The sequence below is a fragment of the Lingula anatina genome, chromosome 2, assembly GCF_051362555.1.
Source record: "Lingula anatina isolate TDL-2025a chromosome 2, LinAna3.0, whole genome shotgun sequence".
Taxonomy (NCBI): domain Eukaryota; kingdom Metazoa; phylum Brachiopoda; class Lingulata; order Lingulida; family Lingulidae; genus Lingula; species Lingula anatina.
In genome coordinates, this window is record NC_141768.1 from 42,330,869 (window position 1) to 42,353,287 (window position 22,419).

Below are 22,419 nucleotides of genomic sequence, written 5' to 3' on the forward strand. Positions count from 1 at the left end.
TACTAAAATGTTGCTGATGTTATTTTTATTATTATTATGACAGTATTCCTTCATTTTAAGGCAAAATTGAGGTCATATCAAACAAATGGCTGACATGACTAGTTTTTCATCTATGGAGATGACATATGGGAAATATATGAAAATATGAGATATGTGCGATAATTTACTCCACTTAATTATCTGGAGCCTCATAAGGGCCATTCAGAATAGAATATCCGAGTATCAACTGGTACAAGGCGGACCCTACATGACATGAAGACCGCTTGTAAGTTCCTGTATTGGTCTCTCAGCCTCTCACACGCACCCCCCCCCCCCCCCACACACACACACACACACACACACACCTGCAGGGGCACAGTAATCAAATCTCGGCTCCATTCAAGGATACTGGGAAAAAAAGGTAAATTAATAATAACTGTTGCCATTAAATCAATTAAATCGTGCAGTAATGTAATGTTGTTAAATGGCCGTCTCCAATGTGTAGATATGTAGATATAATGTGTATCAAACTTTTGTTTCTCTCTCTCTCTCTCTCTTTTTTTTTTTTTTTTTTTTTTTTTTTTTTTTTTTTTTGTTATTTAAAAAACACTTATGAAAATCAATTTTTTAAAGAGAGATTTATCAACAGGTGTTTGTGTCTGCGTTCCCTTGACACACTAGGTACAAGATTAAACCCCACTTTATTGGAAGCTTCATTAATATTTTCTACTCTTCTTTATTCATTCTGTCATCAACAAAAATTTAGGAAAAAAAATTCGCTTTTTGCGCTTTACTTTGTTTTGTTTATCAAATAACAGCATTTTTACGTGCTAAAATAATGACCCACTTTTTCAGATAAATTATTTACATGCACGCTTTATTACAGTTATCGTTGAACTAACCTATCAATCTATACATCATGGGACCCCATTTTATGACCTCTCCAAAGTCATACATAGATAAGTTAGAATCAGGTGATTACATCCACCCCTAAAACATGGCGACAGCTTCAGGCGTAGAGGATGAGGAGAGTTTGAGGGCAAAGATTCGAGAAAATTTCACCAACTGCTCCATCTGCCTCAAAGATTTTGAAGATCCAAAAGTTCTGCCCTGTCTTCACACCTACTGTAAGCGATGTCTGGCCAGCTACATCCCCGGTAATACACCAGGTAAGCATGCGACATGTCAGAATGAAGTGAAACTATCTTTGCGCAGTTTTGCACATTCATTTACACTTACAGTACAAACATTGTGAATTAAATCTTTGAAATGGATAAGAATTTAATCAAATTTCAACCAAGCTTTTCCTAGCATCAACAATACTAGTTGGTGTCGAAAGGTAGCCATCACGCCTTCAGGGACCTTGATTTCTATGTTGCAACACGGCCGCACGGGTTCACGAGATAATATGATTTTGTCACAAAAATGCGGGGATAATAAATTTGTATAAATATTCTGCAATTGCTCAGTTTTAAAAGTAATTAATATATTTGCATGGTAAAAATTTATCAACCCGTTTTTTGTTTTTAATCGAAAGTTTGTCTTCCTCCATCGTCGAGAATAAGTTGATGAAAATGTTTCTTATAAATAAGGACCAACTGATATGTATTTGTGTTACTTCCATCTAAAATGTATCTAAAATGTATCCAACTTTTGATGAATCGATTAAATATAAAACACCATCATCATCATCATCATTATCATCACGTCGATCGTAGTCAACAGACGGTATCATTTATTAGGCGACAGCATATTCAGACTTCCAGACCCTACCGTCCTCAATGATACTGGGCAAGCCCATTTATGTGCTCCAAGCCAAGAGAACCTTGACATAAGTTTTGTTTCGTGTGCCATGTGTCTTCCTCTACTTCCCTCGTCCTTCAATTTTCCCAAAGTACCAGTTTGTCCATTCCGTCTTTTCTGATGGTATAGCCCAGAGATTCATTTGTCTCTTTCTGCTTGTTTTCAACAGTGCTTTTTGTATTCCTGCAAGTTGATACTCTTCTTCATTGATCTTTCTTTCTGTCCAGGATATTATCAACATTTCCGTAGGTACCACATTTCGGTAGCTTCCAGTTTCTTCTTAGTTTTCTTGGAGATATCCCAGCATTCACAACCATACAAGATAATACATTTCTTAAAACCGCGCCACACGTGTGTCTTAGCGCTGCTTACATTTTCATATAAAAACTGAAACTACAAAGATAAACTAAAATCTAACATCAAAGTAATTAAAACTTAAAAATAAAAGTTAACCAAAACATTCTTAAAATACAAAGCAGTGATAAGAATCTTCAGGAATGCAGTCTTCAAGAATCAGTTATAAAGAGTATTAGGAAAACTGTACAGTTTACATTATCCTTTTAATTCCAGGAAGCACGTTCCAGTGCCCCGTGTGCCGGAAAGAGACAATGCTTCCAGAAGAAGGAGTTGAAGGCTTCCTCCATAACTACTTCATAGACAGCCTCCAGGACACTGTGCTCACCCCGACCAGGAAGAAAAAATGTGATGCTTGTGCCATAGACGGTGATGATGTTTAGGCAGTGTCCAAATGTCTCAACTGCAGTGAGTATCTCTGTAGTCCTTGTGCCAAGTCTCACATTCGTTTCAAAATGTCAGTGAACCACAAAATCTACACCTTAGAGCAGCTGCATAGTGGGGAACACCAACAAGAGCTCCAGGAATTCCAGAGTGTCTTCTGTCCTGAACACAAAGAAGAACCTATCAGGTATTTCTGTCTCAAGTGCCAGATGCCCATTTGCCGTGACTGCAAGGTCCTCACTCATGATGAGCACAAGTGTACATCCCTAGATACTGCCATAGAAACAGTGAAGCCCAAACTGGCATCCATGCTGGAGAAGTTAGACGACAAGATCAGCGTACAAGAAAACGAGTTATCCATCCTGCGGGGCGCGCTCAGGGACCACGATACCAATACCAGCTCTGTGATGAAGGACATCTCAGAGCACAGTCGCCATCTTCAGCAACAGATTCAGCAACAGGAGAAGAAGCTTTTCCAAGAAGTTCAGCAAGTCAGCGAGGTTCATAAGAAGAACATCACCTTGTACATGGAGAGTTGTGAGGTCACCACGTCAACAATGAAGAGCACCTCAGATCTAGTCGGCAGCATCCTGTCCCGTGGTACTCCAGCCGAGATCCTCATTCTACAGCAGCAAGTAGGAGACAGGTTACAGGAGCTTCTGCTGCCATCTGGTGGCGGTGATATCCCACAGCACCTCAGCCTGCAACTACAGACCAACAATGATGTTGACAGAGAAGTGAACAAGGGGACAGGACTTGGGAAGATACAACAAGACAGAAAAGATATTCAAGGTATTAATTCACGTGGAACATTGATTGTAACACGGAAGGCACAGATTAAAGATAACCCACACTTGGTTAGTCAGTTTAATTCAAATTGTAGCAATCCATCTAGTCTGGTCACCTGTACCAAACCACAGCAGGGATACCTGGTGGTGGATTATGATAACAACAAAGTGTGTAGATTCAGTTTAGATGGACAACTCCTTGTGCAGCAATCCAAGGCTGGTAGCAGGTCACTAGACAACCCTTTTGGTATAGCATCACTTCCTGATGGTACCACATTGGTCTCTGAATATGGCAACAATAAACTAAATTTCATGTCACGGGACTTAAATATTACTAAAGAAGTGGATATGAAAGGTCTTGATGGTTTACATGTTACCAACTCCAATACCATTCTGGTTGCTCAGCCTAATCTTAAACAAGTCAGCATTGTCAACATCCACGGTGCAATAATGGGTACCATAAAGCACAGTGGTTTTCAGCAGCCTTGGTATGTGACTGTTCTTAACAATGGGAACATTGTTGTTTCTGATAACAAAGCTAAAGCAGTCTTCATCATGAGTCCCACTGGGTCACTGCTCCACACCTACACTGGCTCTGGACAGAATCAACTCGGTATTCCACACGGTGTCTGTGTTGACCAGTATGATAACATTATGATTGCTGACTTCAGCGCCAACAAAATTCACATCATATCAATCGATGGTGAGTTTGTCCAGTTGTTAGCAACTGAAAATGACGGACTGCAGAAACCTCTTGGTCTAACCATCAACCATGATGGTGATTTAACAGTGTCTCAGCACGGAGGGATGGTCAAGGTGTTTAGGTACATGGATTCATACTAGAAATGAATGAGCTCATCCTGTAGAGATTGATCAGTAATAAATGGAATTTTTACAGTAGTGAACGTAAGTTGTTTCTGAGAGGAAACATATTATTACATATGAATGCGATTATGATTGACTGACCTTATATCGAATTTCATTATAGTTGTGGGGTACCTTCATGATAGCCGTATGGAAATTGATCAAGATATTCCTAGTTGCAAGGTAGTAATAATTTTTAGTTTCAATATGACTTGACGAGGATGCAGAATGTGATACGGATGTATATTTGTTTGTAAGATAATGAAATTAAATGGTGAATTAAAAATAGTTTCTGTCATTAAATCACCAAATAATAATAAATTGACCAGTGCAATTAATCATATAATGTTGTTGGCTGTCCTTCTATATTGTGTAGATTTGCATTCTGACTAGGTTTTGTACTTGACATAAAAACATATTTGATTTTATATCCAGTATATGCTGTAGTAAATTTAGACAGGAATTCTTTTTTGTTCCAGATAATCACCTTTACTGGTAATATAATATATCTGATATTTCTAATCTTAAACTAGAGGATCAGAGAGGCGATACCGCCTCCGAGTATTGTACCACCAGCTGGAGCAAGCGCATTCGTATAGACCCCCACATACACAAAATAAGGGACATAGCCACCAGTTTTGTGCTTGACAAGCTGTAAAAATGCAATCAACAAGAATTTTTAAACTATTGCAAAAAATATATATGGTACAATCAAATTTAAGTTCTTCGTAAGGTAGGTCAAGGGTCAATTTCAAGGTCACAGTAAATTGCCAGTATATGACTTCCTATTCAAGTTCAAGAGTAACTATGGACCTATCTCTGTCAAGTTTGAAGTTAAAAGAGAAAGAAATTAGCAGAGTTCAGTTCATGATAAAAAGTAGGTCAAAGGTCAATTTCAAGGTCACATTTAGATTGCCAGTATATGACTTTCTATTCAAGTTCAATAGTAACTATGGACCTATCTCTGCCAGTTTTGGAGATAAAAGGGAAGCAAAATTTGCAAAGTTCAGTTTATGGTGAAAAGTAGGACAAAGGTCAATTTTAATGTCACATTTATAATGCCAGTATAAGACTTCCTATTCAAGTTCAATAGTAACTACGGACGTATCTCAGCCAGTTTTGGAGATAAAAGGAAAGCAAAATTTGCAAAATTCAGTTTATGGTGTAAAGTAGGTCAAAGGTCAATTTTAAGGTCCCATTTAGATTGCCAGTATATGACTTCCTTTTCAAGTTCAATAGTAACTATGGACCTATCTCTGCCAGTTTTGGAGATAAAAGGGAAGCAAAATTTGCAAAGTTCATGGTGAAAAGTAGGTCAAAGGTCAATTTCAAGGTCACATTTAGATTGCCAGTATATGACTTCCTATTCAAGTTCAATAGTAACTATGGACCTATCTCAGCCAGTTTTGGAGATAAAAGGGAAGCAAAATTTGCAAAATTCAGTTCATGGTGAAAAGTAGGTCAAAGGTCAATTTCAAGGTCACATTTAGATTGCCAGTATATGACTTCCTATTCAAGTTCAAGAGTAACTATGGACCTATCTCTGGCAAGTTTGAAGTTAAAAGAGAAAGAAATTAGCAGAGTTCAGTTCATGATAAAAAGTAGGTCAAAGGTCAATTTCAAGGTCACATTTAGATTGCCAGTATATGACTTTCTATTCAAGTTCAATAGTAACTATGGACCTATCTCTGCCAGTTTTGGAGATAAAAGGGAAGCAAAATTTGCAAAGTTCAGTTTATGGTGAAAAGTAGGACAAAGGTCAATTTTAATGTCACATTTATAATGCCAGTATATGACTTCCTATTCAAGTTCAATAGTAACTACGGACCTATCTCAGCCAGTTTTGGAGATAAAAGGAAAGCAAAATTTGCAAAATTCAGTTTATGGTGTAAAGTAGGTCAAAGGTCAATTTTAAGGTCCCATTTAGATTGCCAGTATATGACTTCCTTTTCAAGTTCAATAGTAACTATGGACCTATCTCTGCCAGTTTTGGAGATAAAAGGAAAGCAAAATTTGCAAAGTTCAGTTCATGGTGAAAAGTAGGTCAAAGGTCAATTTCAAGGTCACATTTAGATTGCCAGTATATGACTTCCTATTCAAGTTCAATAGTAACTATGGACCCATCTCAGCCAGTTTTGGAGATAAAAGGGAAGCAAAATTTGCAAAATTCAGTTCATGGTGAAAAGTAGGTCAAAGGTCAATTTCAAGGTCACATTTAGATTGCCAGTATATGACTTCCTATTCAAGTTCAATAGTAACTATGGACCTATCTCTGCCAGTTTTGGAGATAAAAGGGAAGCAAAATTTGCAAAGTTCAGTTTATGGTGAAAAGTAGGTCAAAGGTCAATTTTGAGGTCACATATAGATTGCCAGTATATGACTTCCTATTCAAGTTCAATAGTAACTATGGACCTATCTCTGCCAGTTTTGGAGATAAAAGGGAAGCAAAATTTGCAAAATTCAGTTCATGGTGTAAAGTAGGTCAAAGGTCAATTTTAAGGTCACATTTAGATTGCCAGTATATGACTTCCTATTCAAGTTCAATAGTAACTATGGACCTATCTCTGTCAAGTTTGAAGTTAAAAGAGAAAGAAATTAGCAGAGTTCAGTTCATGATAAAAAGTAGGTCAAAGGTCAATTTCAAGGTCACATTTAGATTGCCAGTATATGACTTTCTATTCAAGTTCAATAGTAACTATGGACCTATCTCAGCCAGTTTTGGAGATAAAAGGAAAGCAAAATTTGCAAAATTCAGTTTATGGTGTAAAGTAGGTCAAAGGTCAATTTTAAGGTCACATTTAGATTGCCAGTATATGACTTCCTTTTCAAGTTCAATAGTAACTATGGACCTATCTCTGCCAGTTTTGGAGATAAAAGGGAAGCAAAATTTGCAAAGTTCAGTTTATGGTGAAAAGTAGGTCAAAGGTCAATTTTGAGGTCACATTTAGATTGCCAGTATATGACTTCCTATTCAAGTTCAATAGTAACTACGGACCTATCTCAGCCAGTTTTGGAGATAAAAGGAAAGCAAAATTTGCAAAATTCAGTTCATGGTGTAAAGTAGGTCAAAGGTCAATTTTAAGGTCACATTTAGATTGCCAGTATATGACTTCCTATTCAAGTTCAATAGTAACTATGGACCTATCTCAGCCAGTTTTGGAGATAAAAGGGAAGCAAAATTTGCAAAATTCAGTTCATGGTGAAAAGTAGGTCAAAGGTCAATTTCAAGGTCACATTTAGATTGCCAGTATATGACTTCCTATTCAAGTTCAATAGTAACTATGGACCTATCTCTGCCAGTTTTGGAGATAAAAGGGAAGCAAAATTTGCAAAGTTCAGTTTATGGTGAAAAGTAGGTCAAAGGTCAATTTTGAGGTCACATTTAGATTGCCAGTATATGACTTCCTTTTCAAGTTCAATAGTAACTACGGACCTATCTCAGCCAGTTTTGGAGATAAAAGGAAAGCAAAATTTGCAAAATTCAGTTCATGGTGTAAAGTAGGTCAAAGGTCAATTTTAAGGTCACATTTAGATTGCCAGTATATGACTTCCTATTCAAGTTCAATAGTAACTACGGACCTATCTCAGTCAGTTTTGGAGATGAAAGGAAAGCAAAATTTGCAAAATTCAGTTCATGGTGTAAAGTAGGTCAAAGGTCAATTTTAAGGTCACATTTAGATTGCCAGTATATGACTTCCTATTCAAGTTCAATAGTAACTATGGACCTATCTCTGCCAGTTTTGGAGATAAAAGGGAAGCAAATTTTGCAAAGTTCAGTTTATGGTGAAAAGTAGGTCAAAGGTCAATTTTAAGGTCACATTTAGATTGCCAGTATATGACTTCCTATTCAAGTTCAATAGTAACTATGGACCTATCTCTGCCAGTTTTGGAGATAAAAGGGAAGAAAAATTTGCAAAGTTCAGTTCATGGTGAAAAGTAGGTCAAAGGTCACTTTCAAGGTCATAGTAAGATTGCCAGTATATGACTTCCTATTCAACTTCAATAGTAACTATGGACCTATCTCTGCCAGTTTTGGAGATAAAAGGGAAGAAAAATTTGCAAAGTTCAGTTCATGGTGAAAAGTAGGTCAAAGGTCACTTTCAAGGTCATAGTAAGATTGCCAGTATATGACTTCCTATTCAACTTCAATAGTAACTATGGACCTATCTCTGCCAGTTTTGGAGATATAAGGGACTAAATGTTATAATTTTGGAGTTACCATAATGTGCCTTAAATTTCGTACAGAAAAAATTAATTAAAATAAGGAAAATGTCATTTTGGTCAAAATTCTTGAAATAGGAGGTGCTCTGAAGTTTCAGAAGTTCAAATTTGATGAAATAATGTCATTTTTGAACACAAGTTGTCTGCTTTGCCAAGCCTTATGTTTTATTTTTCCAGAGTTCAAAATTTATTATCCATTACCGTACTGCACATTTTGCTTTTACCACCAATATGTACTTTTTGATACAGCGTAACTCTAAAACCGTATGGAATACAAAAAAACCGAGACCACTTCCAGTGTTGGGCTTTACATGCTCTACAAAATGCAAAAAAGAATGGGTCTCTAGCATTAACGGTTCCCGAATTAGAGACAGTTTTCAGTTTCGGTATCTTATGGCCGTTACTCCCGTGAAAATGCACCGATTGACCCCAAATTCATGGAGATGAAAGATGACCTGAAGGGTAACACCTTCCAATAATATTATTGGTTAAGTCTGTGTGGTGTCTGAATAACAGGGCAAAAAAAATTTTTTTCGTAAAAAATTTCATTTTTTTTTAAATTTTGGCCCATTTGACCTTGAAGTAAAGGTCAAAGGTCAAATCCAAGGGTATATTTGAAATCTACACATATGACTTTTGGAAAGCCGTCTATAGAAATTTTTCCCATAACTCCTTCCGTAGGGTAGATAATTAGCATTTAATTTTGCCATTTTTAGACAAGGGTGCATTGCAATGAGTGCCACACCCAGACCCCAATACCGACAAAGCCCAAATTTTACGTGGAACGAGTTGAGATTATAGGTGACCTAAATCCATGAGATGGGTACGGGGGCCCTTACCGTCTAGGAGGAGAAGCGGTAACGGTAGCCGTCCGGCGGAGCCGGCGGAGCCAACGGAGCCGGCGGAGCCGGCGGAGCCGGCGGAACGATCCGGACGGGACCGAAACCATGTGTACCGCCAGCGCTAACGCTGGTGGTACAATAATTTTAAGCTATAACATATAATCTATAAATAAGCTATATTTCAGCTACAACAAACGCATATCGAATTTTAAATTTTGTCTTTTTTCTAATTTTACAACCTACGGACGTTTTCAAATCTGTTAAACACAGCAATTTTGTATCGAAAATGCTTATAAAAATTATTCAAAAACGCCATCTCTTATTATTTTAACTGTTTAGACAATAACCTACATCAGTAATTATATCAAAGAGCAATTAACATTCAGCAATTAACAAGCAGCGGTGCCGGGAGGAGAGTGAGAAACGAGCAACCTCTGTTCCCTTCTACTTCAGAAAACCACAGTTCTCAGACCAAAGAGAGAGAGAGAAACCACCGTTCGGTTCCAACTGAAAAAAGTAATTTTAAAAGTTATTCAATTTTATTGAAATTTTCAGAAGACTATATACAAGTGAGGTATAAACATAATTCTGTCACGTATGGCAACCAAACCACGCACTCAAATATAAACATACATTGAGATATTATTTTTATAAAAGTGCATGAGGAAATCACCTTCATAGTGACTCATCTAACACTCAAATCTTTACTCTGGCACAATTACATGCAATGAAAAACTCATTCCATTTTCTCACACTGTGTACTACATGAAGAAGTTCGTTTCAAAGTATTAGTTTATCTGTCCTGGAACCATGGAGAATAAAAAATACTTCATCCAACCCCAAGGAAGAACAGACGTTACCGTCACAAATTGAAAACTTTCAGCTGCGGAAGTGTATTACTCAGTTTGAAAATTCTATCAAGACTGCTTTTCTTTATTTTTTTTCTAAACTTATAATTTTGTAAAAAAAAAATCGCAATTTTCTGTATAGAGCGATTAATTATTTTTGTGCGATTGTAGTTTGTCACTGAATATTTAAAAGGATAAAATCGGCATGCTGACAACAAAAGAAGCATAAAATGAACTATTCTTATTTGTGGTGCAAAATTATTTCAGAAATGTCTACTTACACAGGAAAACGCTATATGCTTCAGTCGTTAACAAAACCCCTGTTACCTAATGCACCAAGTGCTTGGGCAAGAATAATCTTTTTTTCGGACGATTTTTCTGGGAACATACGTTACGCTTTAGCCATGACGCAAACCCCCCTGAGTTACAGTTTAAATTATTTCTAAGACGTCATTATGTCAGCTTTTATTTGCCATGAATGAATCAATACAACATATTTGGAACATGATACAAGAAAATAAAAAACGTATCACCAGAAACAACTAAGTACGAAAAAGCTAAAAAAAAAAAAAAAAAAAGCTTGCCGCTGAATTCCCAATTAGACACTGAATAGATTCCCCGCGGGGATTACGCAGCAAGCATTCAAGTTGGCCGGCCATATTTGATCCTCGGATTTGTAAGATTGCATTCACAACGAGTTGAGCCAGGCTTAACAAATCCTGGGGATTAAATATGGCGGACGTACATGAAAGAAAAACCGCCTAATCTTTTAATAGTCTCTCCGCCTCTCACACGCCTCCCCATGTGTCGTCCCAATGGAGCCGAAATTTAATGACTGTACCCCTGCAGGGACGACGCATGGAGAGGGTGAGTAACGGTGTGTGTGTGTGCGTGAAGGGGAGGGATTACGGTGCCGGGGAGTAACGGTGTGGGAACGTGGGCCTACTACAGTAGTAGGCCTAAAGATGCGGGATGTAAAGAAGTGTAAATGTGGTGCGGGGTACAGCACATGTACATGTAAGGCTATCAGTGCGTGAGAGGATCGGTACGGTGCATGTGGGGACGTATAGACTATTAGGGACGTAATAAAACGGTGGCTTCCATCGACACCGGCATGGATGGAGATTGAGGGCAACACTGAGGGTTTCACTGGTAGGCCTACGTATCAATTATGGAAGGGTGCAAGTATATTTCTATGGGAATTTCCGGTCATTTAAGATTAATCAAGTTAACCCACAGTAGAAACAAGCCAACTTTGTTGTGAGGCTCTGTATTAAAGAAAAAAAAACAAAACTTTACAGGAAACGCATTTTCAAGGTTCATACCAGAACATTGATGGCTTGGGGGTTTGTGTCATTGTGTGTGTGTGTGCACTTATCCCCCCCCCCCTCCCCCCATACACACACTGGGAACGAGGCTTAATTACGAATGGTGTCATTGTTCGATCTTCTCTGGCCACAGGATACGCTACTTGTCTACAAAAATGTTGAAAGCGCATAACGTGATTTTGTGTAGCATTTTGGTGGGCCCCTGAAATCAGATGGCACATGTTATTGTAGCGGGGCCGTAGCGATAGTCCGAAGGTTCAATAGTCCGAAGGTTCATTGGTCCGAATGTTCACTATACATGTAGAACCTTCGGACCAATGAACCCTTGATAAAAAAATCCATAAAAATGTTACCACTTATCGGACCAATGAACCTTCGGGCTATCGAGACGCCCCCATTGTATCCCGTACAGATTCGGATTCTTTATTGACAAACACCTTCACATGCAAGGTACAATAAATAACAGCACAACTAACATTAAACGTTATAGAGCTAAAATACATGTACATGTAAATAAAAAAAAAATATGAATCTCACTGTGATGTCTTAACAAATATGATTGGGGTCTCTGCACCCCCCCTCCCCCCCCCCCCTCCTCCTTCTACATCTCCTACACAAAAACATGCCCCTCGGCGGAGGACCCTGCAGTCTCTGCAATAGTATGATTTATATCAGTTAGGTGATGAAATCCGCATACCATCATAAGTACTGAAAACGGTCAATGTTGTGCAAGGGAACCCGGAAGTTACTGCGTTTTAAGAATAGTTCCATTCAAATTCGTTTAAAATTACATCAAGTCAAGCACGTACTGTAATTACTTCACCACTTATTTATTTTCTAGCATTTTTGTGCTTGTTTTTGAACCTTTATGACCAGCCCCATGATTCATTTTATTTGCATACTTTGAGTATATGTATATAATTTCATTCAGGAGATGGGGTGGAACCAATCAGATAATGTACATTTTCCTGTTGGGTTCTAATTGTTTTTAACACGACTACCAGTAGTAATAAACACAAAGACTTAGATGAGGGGTGAGTTTTCTGTGCAATTGAAAGCTTTGTTTTAGTTTTAAGTTTTTAATTTTCAATAAACAACTGATATTTGAATGCAATATGTGACGGATCCTTTCCTAAGCCTTCACTAAAATAAATTTGGAAGCTAAGTCATACAGTGTAATGTTGAAGCATTTAATTTTATACAATACAGGTACATGAAGTAATTTAAGTACGTATATGCACATGTGCTGCGTGTGTACTCATCACTCAGTTTTATTATGTACCACATTTCATTATCACGAATACTGAATAGTATTGAGTCACCTTGCTATACCCGAAAAACTGTTTTGAGTCATCATGTACACGGTGTATGATATTTTCCTGTTTTACATGTATTTGTCAGCAGTCCTTTATATCAGCCTCAGTAATTGGGATGTCACATGTGATGGAGAATATATATTTGTACTGTAATATTGATACTTTAGGAACTTGTACAGGTGTCACATATACTTACAGTTTTGATATACTAGTAAATTGGACTTTCTTAAATTGCAAAATACCTGTACATGTATGACTAATTTTGACAGTACTTACTACATGTATATGCCTACATGCATGTTGATTAAGAGCTACAGTTTTGAGCATTTCGAAATTTCGCAATTGTAATTTAAGTTGTTGTTCTACAGAATAAGGTATTGCATGGTCATATGCCTCCTGAGTGTGAATAATACTGTAATTTTGTGAAATTGAATCAGTGAAAACATTTGTGTAATTAATTATAAAATAGTTTTAAAATTCTGATCAATTTCTTTGCAGTTCTAAGAGTTGAAAATGGTGAAGGTCCAGTTGTTTCAGATCAACTTCAGTAATCCCAGCAAGGTGTTCCTGGCTGGACAAGTAGTCAGTGGTCAAGTGGTGCTACAGTTAAGGGAACCTACAAAACTCAATGGTAAGTACTGTATACTGTATATTATAAAGTTGTATACTCTGTGGGAAATTTGTGCCCTTACTAACGTGGTGTTACCGTTTTATAACATTAAGTAAATGGTTTTAACACATTCTCACATTTGAATGACTAGGAGGTCCACTACATTTTGAATTTAATCCCATCAGTCAGTCACATGTTGCTAGAAAGAAAAGGTTGTATCATTGATGAAATTATAATTTCAGTATTCAGGCCCGTAGCCAGGGGGCTGTTCGGGGGGTTCGAAAGAACCACCCCTTTTGCTGGGAAAAGGTCCACTCTGAGTAAAATTTGATCTAGGTACATGACGTTTTTATGGGAAAAGGTCCACTTTTTCAGAAAAAGAACCCCCCTTTTGAAATTGCTGGCTACAGGCCTGGTATTCCATATGATATTTTGAATTTATTTTTAACTTGTTATTATATTTACTTACAATATTAAAAGCGGATAGTAATATCCATTATTTACAGTGTATTGATCATTGCCCTACATGTAAAACACCAAATTATACTGTAAAATTTTGTTCCAGCAATAAAACTCCATTTGCAAGGCAAAGGCAAGGTCCACTGGAGAGTGACCAAAGGTTCTGGAAACAACAGGCGGACTGTCCACTACAGAGCAGAAGAGGTATACTTTGACCAGATAGTCTTACTCTATGGAAACAACCAAGGTAAATATTGTGGAACAAAGTGCCATTTATGATATGGTTTCCCATTTATCTCAATGTTTGATATCTGGGGTAGCACTAACGCTCACCAATTTAGCCAAATGCTAAAACTGACTTAAATTGGCTAAAGAAAGGGGGATTGATTTTACATGTTTTAGCCAAATTATAACCATTTTGATAACAAATTGACAAAAATGTGGTGATTTGCCTAAGTGAAAAAAATTGCTAGCGCTACCCCAGGATATCATGATTTATTTTTTATTTCTATAAGATAATCCGTAGTTCCTAGGATTTCTATATAGTAATGGTTTAGTGGTAATAATCACTTACTTTGGAGCAAATTATATATGTCAGGTCTACCATCATTAAAATACCTATGGTCATTCAGCTTGTTGATGCTCTTGTGACAGGAGAAAAATATAACTCTTTCTTAAGTAATTTGTCCCAAAGAAAGTGAAAATTATCTCCAAGATGTTAGTCAATATGATCTGTTTGTTTTTCTGCACAGCCCAGGCAGTTACCCACCCAGGAGGGCGCCATGAGTACCCCTTTCACTTCCAGATGAGAGCCAATCTGCCATCTTCTTTCGAGGGAGAGCATGGCTATGTGCGGTATTTTTGTAAAGCCTTCATGGATAGACCGTGGAAATACAACCACGAGTCCAAGCATGCATTTACAGTGATCAACACTCTGGATTTAAATAATGAACCTGCCTTGATGGTACGTATTGGGAGACATATACTGACATTGTAACTGGACATTGGAAGATGTTTTGTGTTCCACGTGACTTAGGCTCATTCCCATCGACATTAACTCAACCATATATAACAAATCAATCATCAGACAGACAGATAGGGGCCAGAACTTTCCCAGAACCTGGCATATTATTGGCATCAACATCATATGACAGACTTATTAAAATGCTTTCACAAATTTCAAGCAGGGGCATAATTTTTTAATGCATGTAATATCATTTCAGAATCCCATTCAGGGTAGTCAGTCATCAGAAGTGAGCTGTTTGTGTTGTGCTTCGGGAAATGTATCAGCGAGCATGAAAGTTGAAAGGCAGGGTTATGCACCTGGAGAAGAGATCAGAATCTGGGGCGAAGTGAGAAACAATAGTAATTCAAGTGTACAAAGAGTTGAGGCTACGCTGACCCAGGTAAGTGAGATGTCCAAGGTGAATGTCAGTGGTTATGGTACAGGCCCAAAGCCAGCAATTTCAAAAGGGGGGTTCTTTTTCTGAAAAAGTGGACCTTTTCCCATAAAAACTTAATGTACCTAGATCAAATTTTACCCAGAGTGGACCTTTACCCAGCAAAAGGGGCAGTTCTTTCGAACCCCCTGAACACCCCCTGGCTACGGGTCTGTGGTAGGTGAGAGTGTGGCCAGCTTGTGTGGGTCACTCCTTCCTTTGGGAGATTTGTAGGTACTCCCTGTACTGATCATGACTGAAAGAAAGAAAGTCGGTGATCAATTGTGATTATTTTAAAACTGAATTAATTAAAAACTTATAATATAAACAATTATACTTATCTTATGCTAGCATATATATCTTTTTTTGCCAAATACTACAACTGTATATGCATGTGTAATTTATTTATTAAAGATGTGTTTAAAAAAAAGACAGAAATGTCTGATTAGATTTAACTGATACTTACTGAATGTATGAAGAATGAGTTATTTTACTGAAACAGAAAAATGCCAGAATGTCCCTAAATTAATTGTAGAAAGATTCTCCATATCGTTCTAATAAATGTAATTTACCTGTTTGTTGTCAAATTAAGTAATGACTAATTATATGTAAGTTCTAATAATGCTCATCTTTTCAGCATGTGACATTCTATGGTAAGTCAGATTCCATGTTTTCCTCTGGGAGGTTTAAAGAAAAGGAGGTGAAGCAAGTCGTGGCATCACATACAAAAGGACTGATCCCCGAACAGAATGTACAGGTATGGGATGGTGTCTGCATGAGAATTCCATCTGTGCCTCCATCGAGACTCCAGGGCTGCAATATCATCAACATCACATATCGGATCTGTGTAAGTTTTTTTTTATTATTATTTTTTTTTCAAATTGGCTAGGTATTCAGAAAAGTGAATGTTAACAGTTACCAGTGCTATTTGACATGTATGGTGGATGGGGTGTTTATGTTCTGATGTTTTACTTGTATGAAAAGATTTTCTTAAATTTACTTATTTGCCTCCCTCCCCTCCCCCCCCCCCCCAAAAAAAAAAAAAAAAAAGAGGGAGATTTACTCAAATTCTCTTAAATGCTTGCAAAACTTTTTAGACTTTTTAAATGTCACTTAAACCATTTGTTTCAGACAATTGCCTGTTATTTTATGTCAAAAGATGAGAGAGTACTTATAAATTATTAGTGATAGCATTCTGGTTTTGATTGCATGTTGTTAAAATATGTTGCTTTCAATATGCTGGTTTGATAAAGTTTCAAATTTTTATCATTATAGTTTTATTATATTTTTCTTGTATAGCTGGTATACACCCTTCACAATATTACTTGTGGCAAAGTGTTGATTGGTACAATAAAAAGTATTTAGTGTACATTGTTTTTATTCACAGGTAAGGGTTGATGTGCCGTATGGCACTGACATCAAAATTGGGTCAGAGATTGTGGTTGGAACTGTTCCATTCCGTGCTCCCCCACCACCAGCATCAACATTGCCTCCTAGCTACACCCTGGCTCTCAATGCTCCACAGCCAGTTCCAAGTGCTCCTCCCATTACAACACAGCCAGGGGCCATAGCAAGTGCTCCGCCATTCTCAGGGTATGATGAAGGTGAGTATACTACAAAAATAAACATAATTTCTGTTGCATTTTTTTGTTTATTTATTTATTTATTTATTTATTTATTTTTTTTATTTATTTTTTTTTTTTTTTTTTTTTTTTTTTGTATCCTGGAATAAATAGATTGGGATACATTTTGTGCTGCGGTTTGAGAAAATGCACATTTCAGTGACATTTTTACCATTCTTATTGTTTTGATGAAGATGATAGATATTTAGTCTTCAGTGTATGATCCAGGGTAATTTTAAAAGACATATATAAAAAAGAGCATCCCCAACTTTCTTTACATAAATGATAATGCTTACAACTAAAGTCATGCAAGCTTTTTAAAATGGGAGTCAAGTAGAAGAGTGTTTCCAAACTCATGAAGGCATGTAATAAGATAAACAATTTCTTAAACAGCATACTATCTTATTTTATCCTCAGTTGTATTATAGTGTATTGAATTTTTTCTGTAATATGTTGCACCTTATCAATGCAGCAATGCTGTATTTATTACAATAAACTAACTTGATATTTATCTAGTTAATTTATTTGATTACAGCTCCTCCACCATCTTACGAAGAGTGCGTGTTTGGCCGTGTCCATATAAAAGATGACCAAGACACTGACCACACCACTGGGCAGTTTGAGTTTGCCCCAGTGTACCCCACTTTCCGTAGTGTGTATAATAACGGCGCATCTACCTCTGCACAACCTTATGAACCACCCCCTGCGCCACCCTCTGCGCCACCTGAAGCCCCCTCTGCACCACCGCCACCTGATGATAATTGCATCTGAGCAGGTTTGAGGAAAAAATCAGTATTGAAGCAGACGGACAAGATTGAATCATTGATATGGAATTTTCTCAATGTTATTATCATGTGAGACCAAACACCAAATGAAAGTTATGTGTCTGTCAGTTGCATATAACAGTAATCAGCATCTGAATTTAGCCATAATAATATTCGATCATGTGTAATGATGATATGGCAACTGCATTGTAGCTGAAGGATAGTATGTTTATTCTGAAGTTTAGTTTTTATCATCATATAGGCAGTACAATTGTACCTGAATATTGTATACTTGTAGGTTGATGATAATTGGCTTATGGTATTCTACCATATTTATACTTTTGCCTCATTTTAAAACTGTCATGGCAACAATAACTAGCTAGTCTGGCAGGGACGTCTTGGGATCAAATAGTAAATTAAGTGTAAAAATCTAATACTGTTATTATAAAAAACCCTTAAGCATGTGTAGTGCATGTATCATAAAATTTTATACTTGAATACATTAATAAGGCAGTTGTTAGACACATGTTAACTCCATATCATATGATATGTACTACATTAACTAAGTGCACTAATAAGTACATAGTGAAGTGTATCCCTATATTGACTGAAAATGATCACTGAGTTACTTTAATAACTTAGAAGTCATACATATAATGGCACTTTAACAAAATTAATGTGAACCAGTAAATAGTATATTTGAAGAGCTCTATCAGCTTAATATGCGTATTTAAGGCATATAAGACCTGTTAGACTGTTATATGCCAAAAAAATTTATCTTCAATTTCATTGCTTTTACTTTAATCATCAAACTATACCATTTCCAGAAGTGTTGACAAAATATAAATAATTATCTGCGAATCTGTTTGCAGGTTCTTAGTTTTTAATTTGAGCATCTGGTAACAGTAAAAGTAGATTTTTTTAGAAATCAAAAGCAGCTTCATAGATTGATTTAAAGGGGTAATAACTCTTCGTATGAGATCTATATTTCACAATAAAAACCTTGTGAATAACTCATAGAAATATAGTATATTCTGTTTTACCACAAAAAAGCAGTTATAGCTATTATTCTGATATCTGAGCTTGTCTTTAGACCACGTGACCTCCATTGATGGCTATACTATGTTAAAATCTCTTAAGAGATTTTAACAAAAAACCAAACTTTTTAGAAAAAAACCAGGGACCAACTTTGAATGTAAAAATGGATTCATTAACCATTGGAAAGTATGGGAAAATTGTTGTTTACTCCAGGAAAATTCATTTTTTGGCCGAAACGAAGAGTTATTATTGCTTTAACATTAAAAATTTTCTTGCAGTTTTGGGTAGTATATACCTCAGCAGCTATGGATATTTGCTTACTTATTTATTGCAGTATAAAGGTGTAATACACATTGTATGCCTTATAAATAGTTGTAGCAGGAATATGGAGCAGTAGAGTGTTTGTACTGTATAGTATTATTATTATTATATATATATATATATATATATATATATATATATATATATATATATATATATATATATATGAGTAATCTATAATGCAAAAAAAAAGAAGGAAAAAAGGATCAGTTGGTTGTTGTGAATGAAAAACGTATTCCCTTGATGTGAAAATCAAATGGTATCTCAGGCTTTTTAAATGTTGCTTCATTCCATTTTAGGTTTGGGAATTGTAATAGAGTGGTTTGGTGTTGCAGAAAAAAACTGCCATAGAGCACATTCAGAAGAGCGGACTAACAGATCTGCAGATCAAATATGGTGACAAATTTTAACAGCTTGCTGCTTAATCCACTAAATAGATTTCCCACGGTGATTATGCAACAAGCATTCAAGTGGTTTGGCCATATTTGATCTGCAGATCTCTGTGTTCGCTGTTCTGAATGTGCTCATATAGTCTTTTGACTAGGATATCTGTTGACTTGGGTTGCAGCAAGGATGTGCAGCATCAGTTGGACAAATCTGCATTTGTTTATTTATTCATGTTTCCTGTACCATATGTAATTTATACATGATGCATATTATTTTGATGTCTTTGCCAGATTTGTTGATATTTTTGGATGTGATGAAAGAATTTAAATGTGCACAGCTTTTTTAACTATAGTTCAATTTTTTCAATAAACCTTGATCTAGTCCTATTTACAAAAGGAATTGCTACATAAGAATGCTGCATCGATATACATGTACCTGTAGATAGTTGACAAGAACACTGATAAATGCACTTGCTTGCCTGATTGTGTGTGGATTTTTGAAGTTCACTTTGTAAATGCTAACTACATACTGACATTTTATCAAATTGAATTTTTGTAAATGTCTGCTCAGGCCTATGGACTCACACATATTTTTCAAATAAGTAAGACAGGTGTGATAAATATATTTTGACAATCAGCAGGCATCCACAAGTGAGTGTACAAACATCATCCCTGTTCCCATCAGATTCAACTTAAATTAAAGTTTCTGCTGGGGTGGGAGGTTATGTAACAGAGGAATCGCAAAGGTTCCAAACCTTTGATTTTTTTCAATCCAGATTTTGTCATTCAGATACATTTGTGTGTATTCATTGACTGGCCTCCCAGATGTGCATCTTTTAATGCTGCAAGATCAGTTGCATGTCATGGTATGGCATTGTCTATCACATCTGGGTTACGCATCTGTAATATTATCAACTCATATATATACTAATATGTATTGATGTGATATTTGAATCAACTTTCATTATGTAACATTTATCTAAGAGAGTCTTCATGTTGGAGTGAAAGCATTTTCTCCAGGATTTACACAAAGAAATAGCCCTTTGAAATTTAACAAGATGAGATCAGTGTTTCCATGTATGTGTGTAACACATGCTATTTGTATTTTGTGTGAAATGATAAAATTTTACAAATATTATTGGCAGCTTTTGTGGGCTTATGTGCAGAATTATGTATAGACTTGAATTAGCTCATGTTTAAAACACTAAATTTCCAGTGGAAAACAAACTGAAGGAATTTTTTTTTCCAAAACAGAATGGCAGATTCGACTTCATTCACTCCAAATAATAGGTAAGAATCATTCTAAGGCATATGCAGTAGTGCTGCAAAATTTGTCTTTGTGTTCATAGTTTTTCAAGATTCTTTAGAAGTGGGGATAGAAATGGAGGTGTCATACACCTACTTCATCATTTGTGTATTACAGGTACAGTGCATATATGCAAACACTTATTGTTTATAGATCTTGATGTTTTTCAATTTTATACATGCATACTGGTATAATGGATTCATGATCTGACACCAGATTTTTTCCGCAACTTTGCAATGCTGGAAGCCCAAAATCTTTTTAGAACACTGATCTTATGCCCAGTTATTTGTAATTTGAAAAAATGTGGATAGAAGTAATTGGTGTTGACTGAAATCACCTCAGTGAGTTATATAAATGTGGTAAGAAATTTGTCTGAGCTGCTTACAGCAATGCTGTTATGTGTGAGTGTTTGTCTCAGCATAACGTATGTGTAGTGAATGTGTAGTGTGTATATGTAAAATGTTTTTTTGGACTTCAGACTGTAAAGTGTAAGAAAATGGTGCTGCTGTAATGTCATGTTTTATTTTACTTATTCGTTTATTATTTTATTTACTTTGAAAAAGAAAATAAAAACTTTTGTCAAATGAACATGCATTTGTCACAATTTTCTTCACTGCATGGATCACTTACATGTATAAATACTGATTAGTAACGTGACTTAATTACTGATCTCATCTGAGAGAGGGTGCATGAGAATAGTCTGAAGGTTCAATAGTCCAGAAATTTACTACAGAACCTTCTGGCCAACAAACGCTTTTATTTAAAAACTGATGAAAATGTTACAATTTTTTTAGACAAATGAACCTTGGAATATCGAGACGTACCCGGATCAGAGATGTAGCATATGTGAATAGGACATATTTAAGCCATGAAATGGATTAAATGCAAAGAAATTGCATGCAATACATGTTGTCCCTAGGCCTCCTGAGAAAAAAAAAACTTGCCAAAAAGAAAGAAAAATAATTACATTACACCACATATTAACTATCTTTCCTATGATTAGCAGAACATTTTTGGCCAAGGTTTCAAAAGAAAATTCCTTATTTACAGTAGGCTGCACACCTCGGGCATAAATTTTGGGACCAGAAAATTTCTCCTCTTGTGACACAAACAGATTAGCTGGGCAGTTTTGTAATCAAATTAAATTTCAATAAAGAACCAAAGGAAAAAAAAACCTTTCCGGGGCATTGCAGTGGCATATTTAGGGGGGTGTCAGGGGGTCTTGACCCCCCCCCCCTTTCAATTTCTGGAAAAAAAAAACACGCCAATGGTCCACTCTTGAAATTAGAATTTTGACTAGCTGAATCATAGTTCTAACACACAATCATTCAAATCTTTAAAAATCCAGTCAAAATTACGAAAACTCGGAAAACATATGTACCAGTACGAGCAGTACAAAACCTGCAAAGCTGATTTCATGTTGACACTAAACTTGGCTCCAGTACAGAAGGCCTACCGAGGGGATAATAGTTCAAATGAAAAGCTTGGTATAAATACCTGGGAATATAAATTAATGCGGTTCCATATGATGATGGAAGCAAACGGCTATGAGTATGAATTCAGGCAGAAAGGTTTATAAACGACTGTATTTATCAATGAAAAACCAGTGCATTTAGTATCAGTAATTCCAAACTGAATAGCCAGGAGATACCAATAATCCTGTAATTGCTCCCTTCAGTGGCTAACTACGATGAATAAGAGAGAGCCGATAAGTCCGCTTTCGTTATGTCAAAATAAATTCCGTCAT

The 22,419-nt window shown here is 36.3% G+C and overlaps 2 protein-coding genes across 4 annotated transcripts; both read left to right on the plus strand.

Annotated features, from left to right (window-relative positions):
* The first annotated feature begins 753 nt into the window (after positions 1-753).
* Positions 754-4,695, plus strand: LOC106172271 (E3 ubiquitin-protein ligase TRIM56-like). Its single transcript, XM_087004386.1, has 2 exons — positions 754-1,219; positions 2,520-4,695. Exons 1-2 carry the CDS (start codon positions 977-979, stop codon positions 4,149-4,151), a joined length of 1,875 nt encoding a protein of 624 aa, XP_086860512.1. The 5' UTR covers positions 754-976; the 3' UTR covers positions 4,152-4,695.
* A 7,565-nt stretch (positions 4,696-12,260) lies between these two features.
* LOC106163587 (arrestin domain-containing protein 3-like) lies at positions 12,261-21,260 on the plus strand. Of its 3 annotated transcripts, none has more exons than XM_013541224.2 (8): positions 12,261-12,445; positions 13,226-13,358; positions 13,903-14,043; positions 14,549-14,760; positions 15,020-15,202; positions 15,873-16,082; positions 16,623-16,839; positions 17,393-21,260. In XM_013541224.2, exons 2-8 carry the CDS (start codon positions 13,241-13,243, stop codon positions 17,626-17,628), a joined length of 1,317 nt encoding a protein of 438 aa, XP_013396678.1. In that variant the 5' UTR covers positions 12,261-12,445; positions 13,226-13,240; the 3' UTR covers positions 17,629-21,260. The 3 variants fall into 3 exon arrangements, with proteins under 3 accessions (XP_013396678.1, XP_013396679.1, XP_086861649.1); XM_013541225.2 differs by lacking the exon at positions 12,261-12,445 and adding an exon at positions 12,791-12,906; XM_087005523.1 differs by lacking the exon at positions 12,261-12,445 and adding an exon at positions 12,850-12,871.
* Positions 21,261-22,419: the final 1,159 nt, after the last annotated feature.

Bases quoted from the DNA above. Each gene is read 5' to 3' on its own strand.
- LOC106172271 (XM_087004386.1), top strand. From the start codon at position 977: ATGGCGACAGCTTCAGGCGTAGAGGATGAGGAGAGTTTGAGGGCAAAG. The intron at 1,220-2,519 runs GTACAAACATTG...GATGATGTTTAG, and splicing joins CACATTCATTTACACTTACA to GCAGTGTCCAAATGTCTCAA.
- LOC106163587 (XM_013541224.2), top strand. From the start codon at position 13,241: ATGGTGAAGGTCCAGTTGTTTCAGATCAACTTCAGTAATCCCAGCAAG. The intron at 14,044-14,548 runs GTAAATATTGTG...TTTTCTGCACAG, and splicing joins ACTCTATGGAAACAACCAAG to CCCAGGCAGTTACCCACCCA. The intron at 15,203-15,872 runs GTAAGTGAGATG...TCATCTTTTCAG, and splicing joins TTGAGGCTACGCTGACCCAG to CATGTGACATTCTATGGTAA.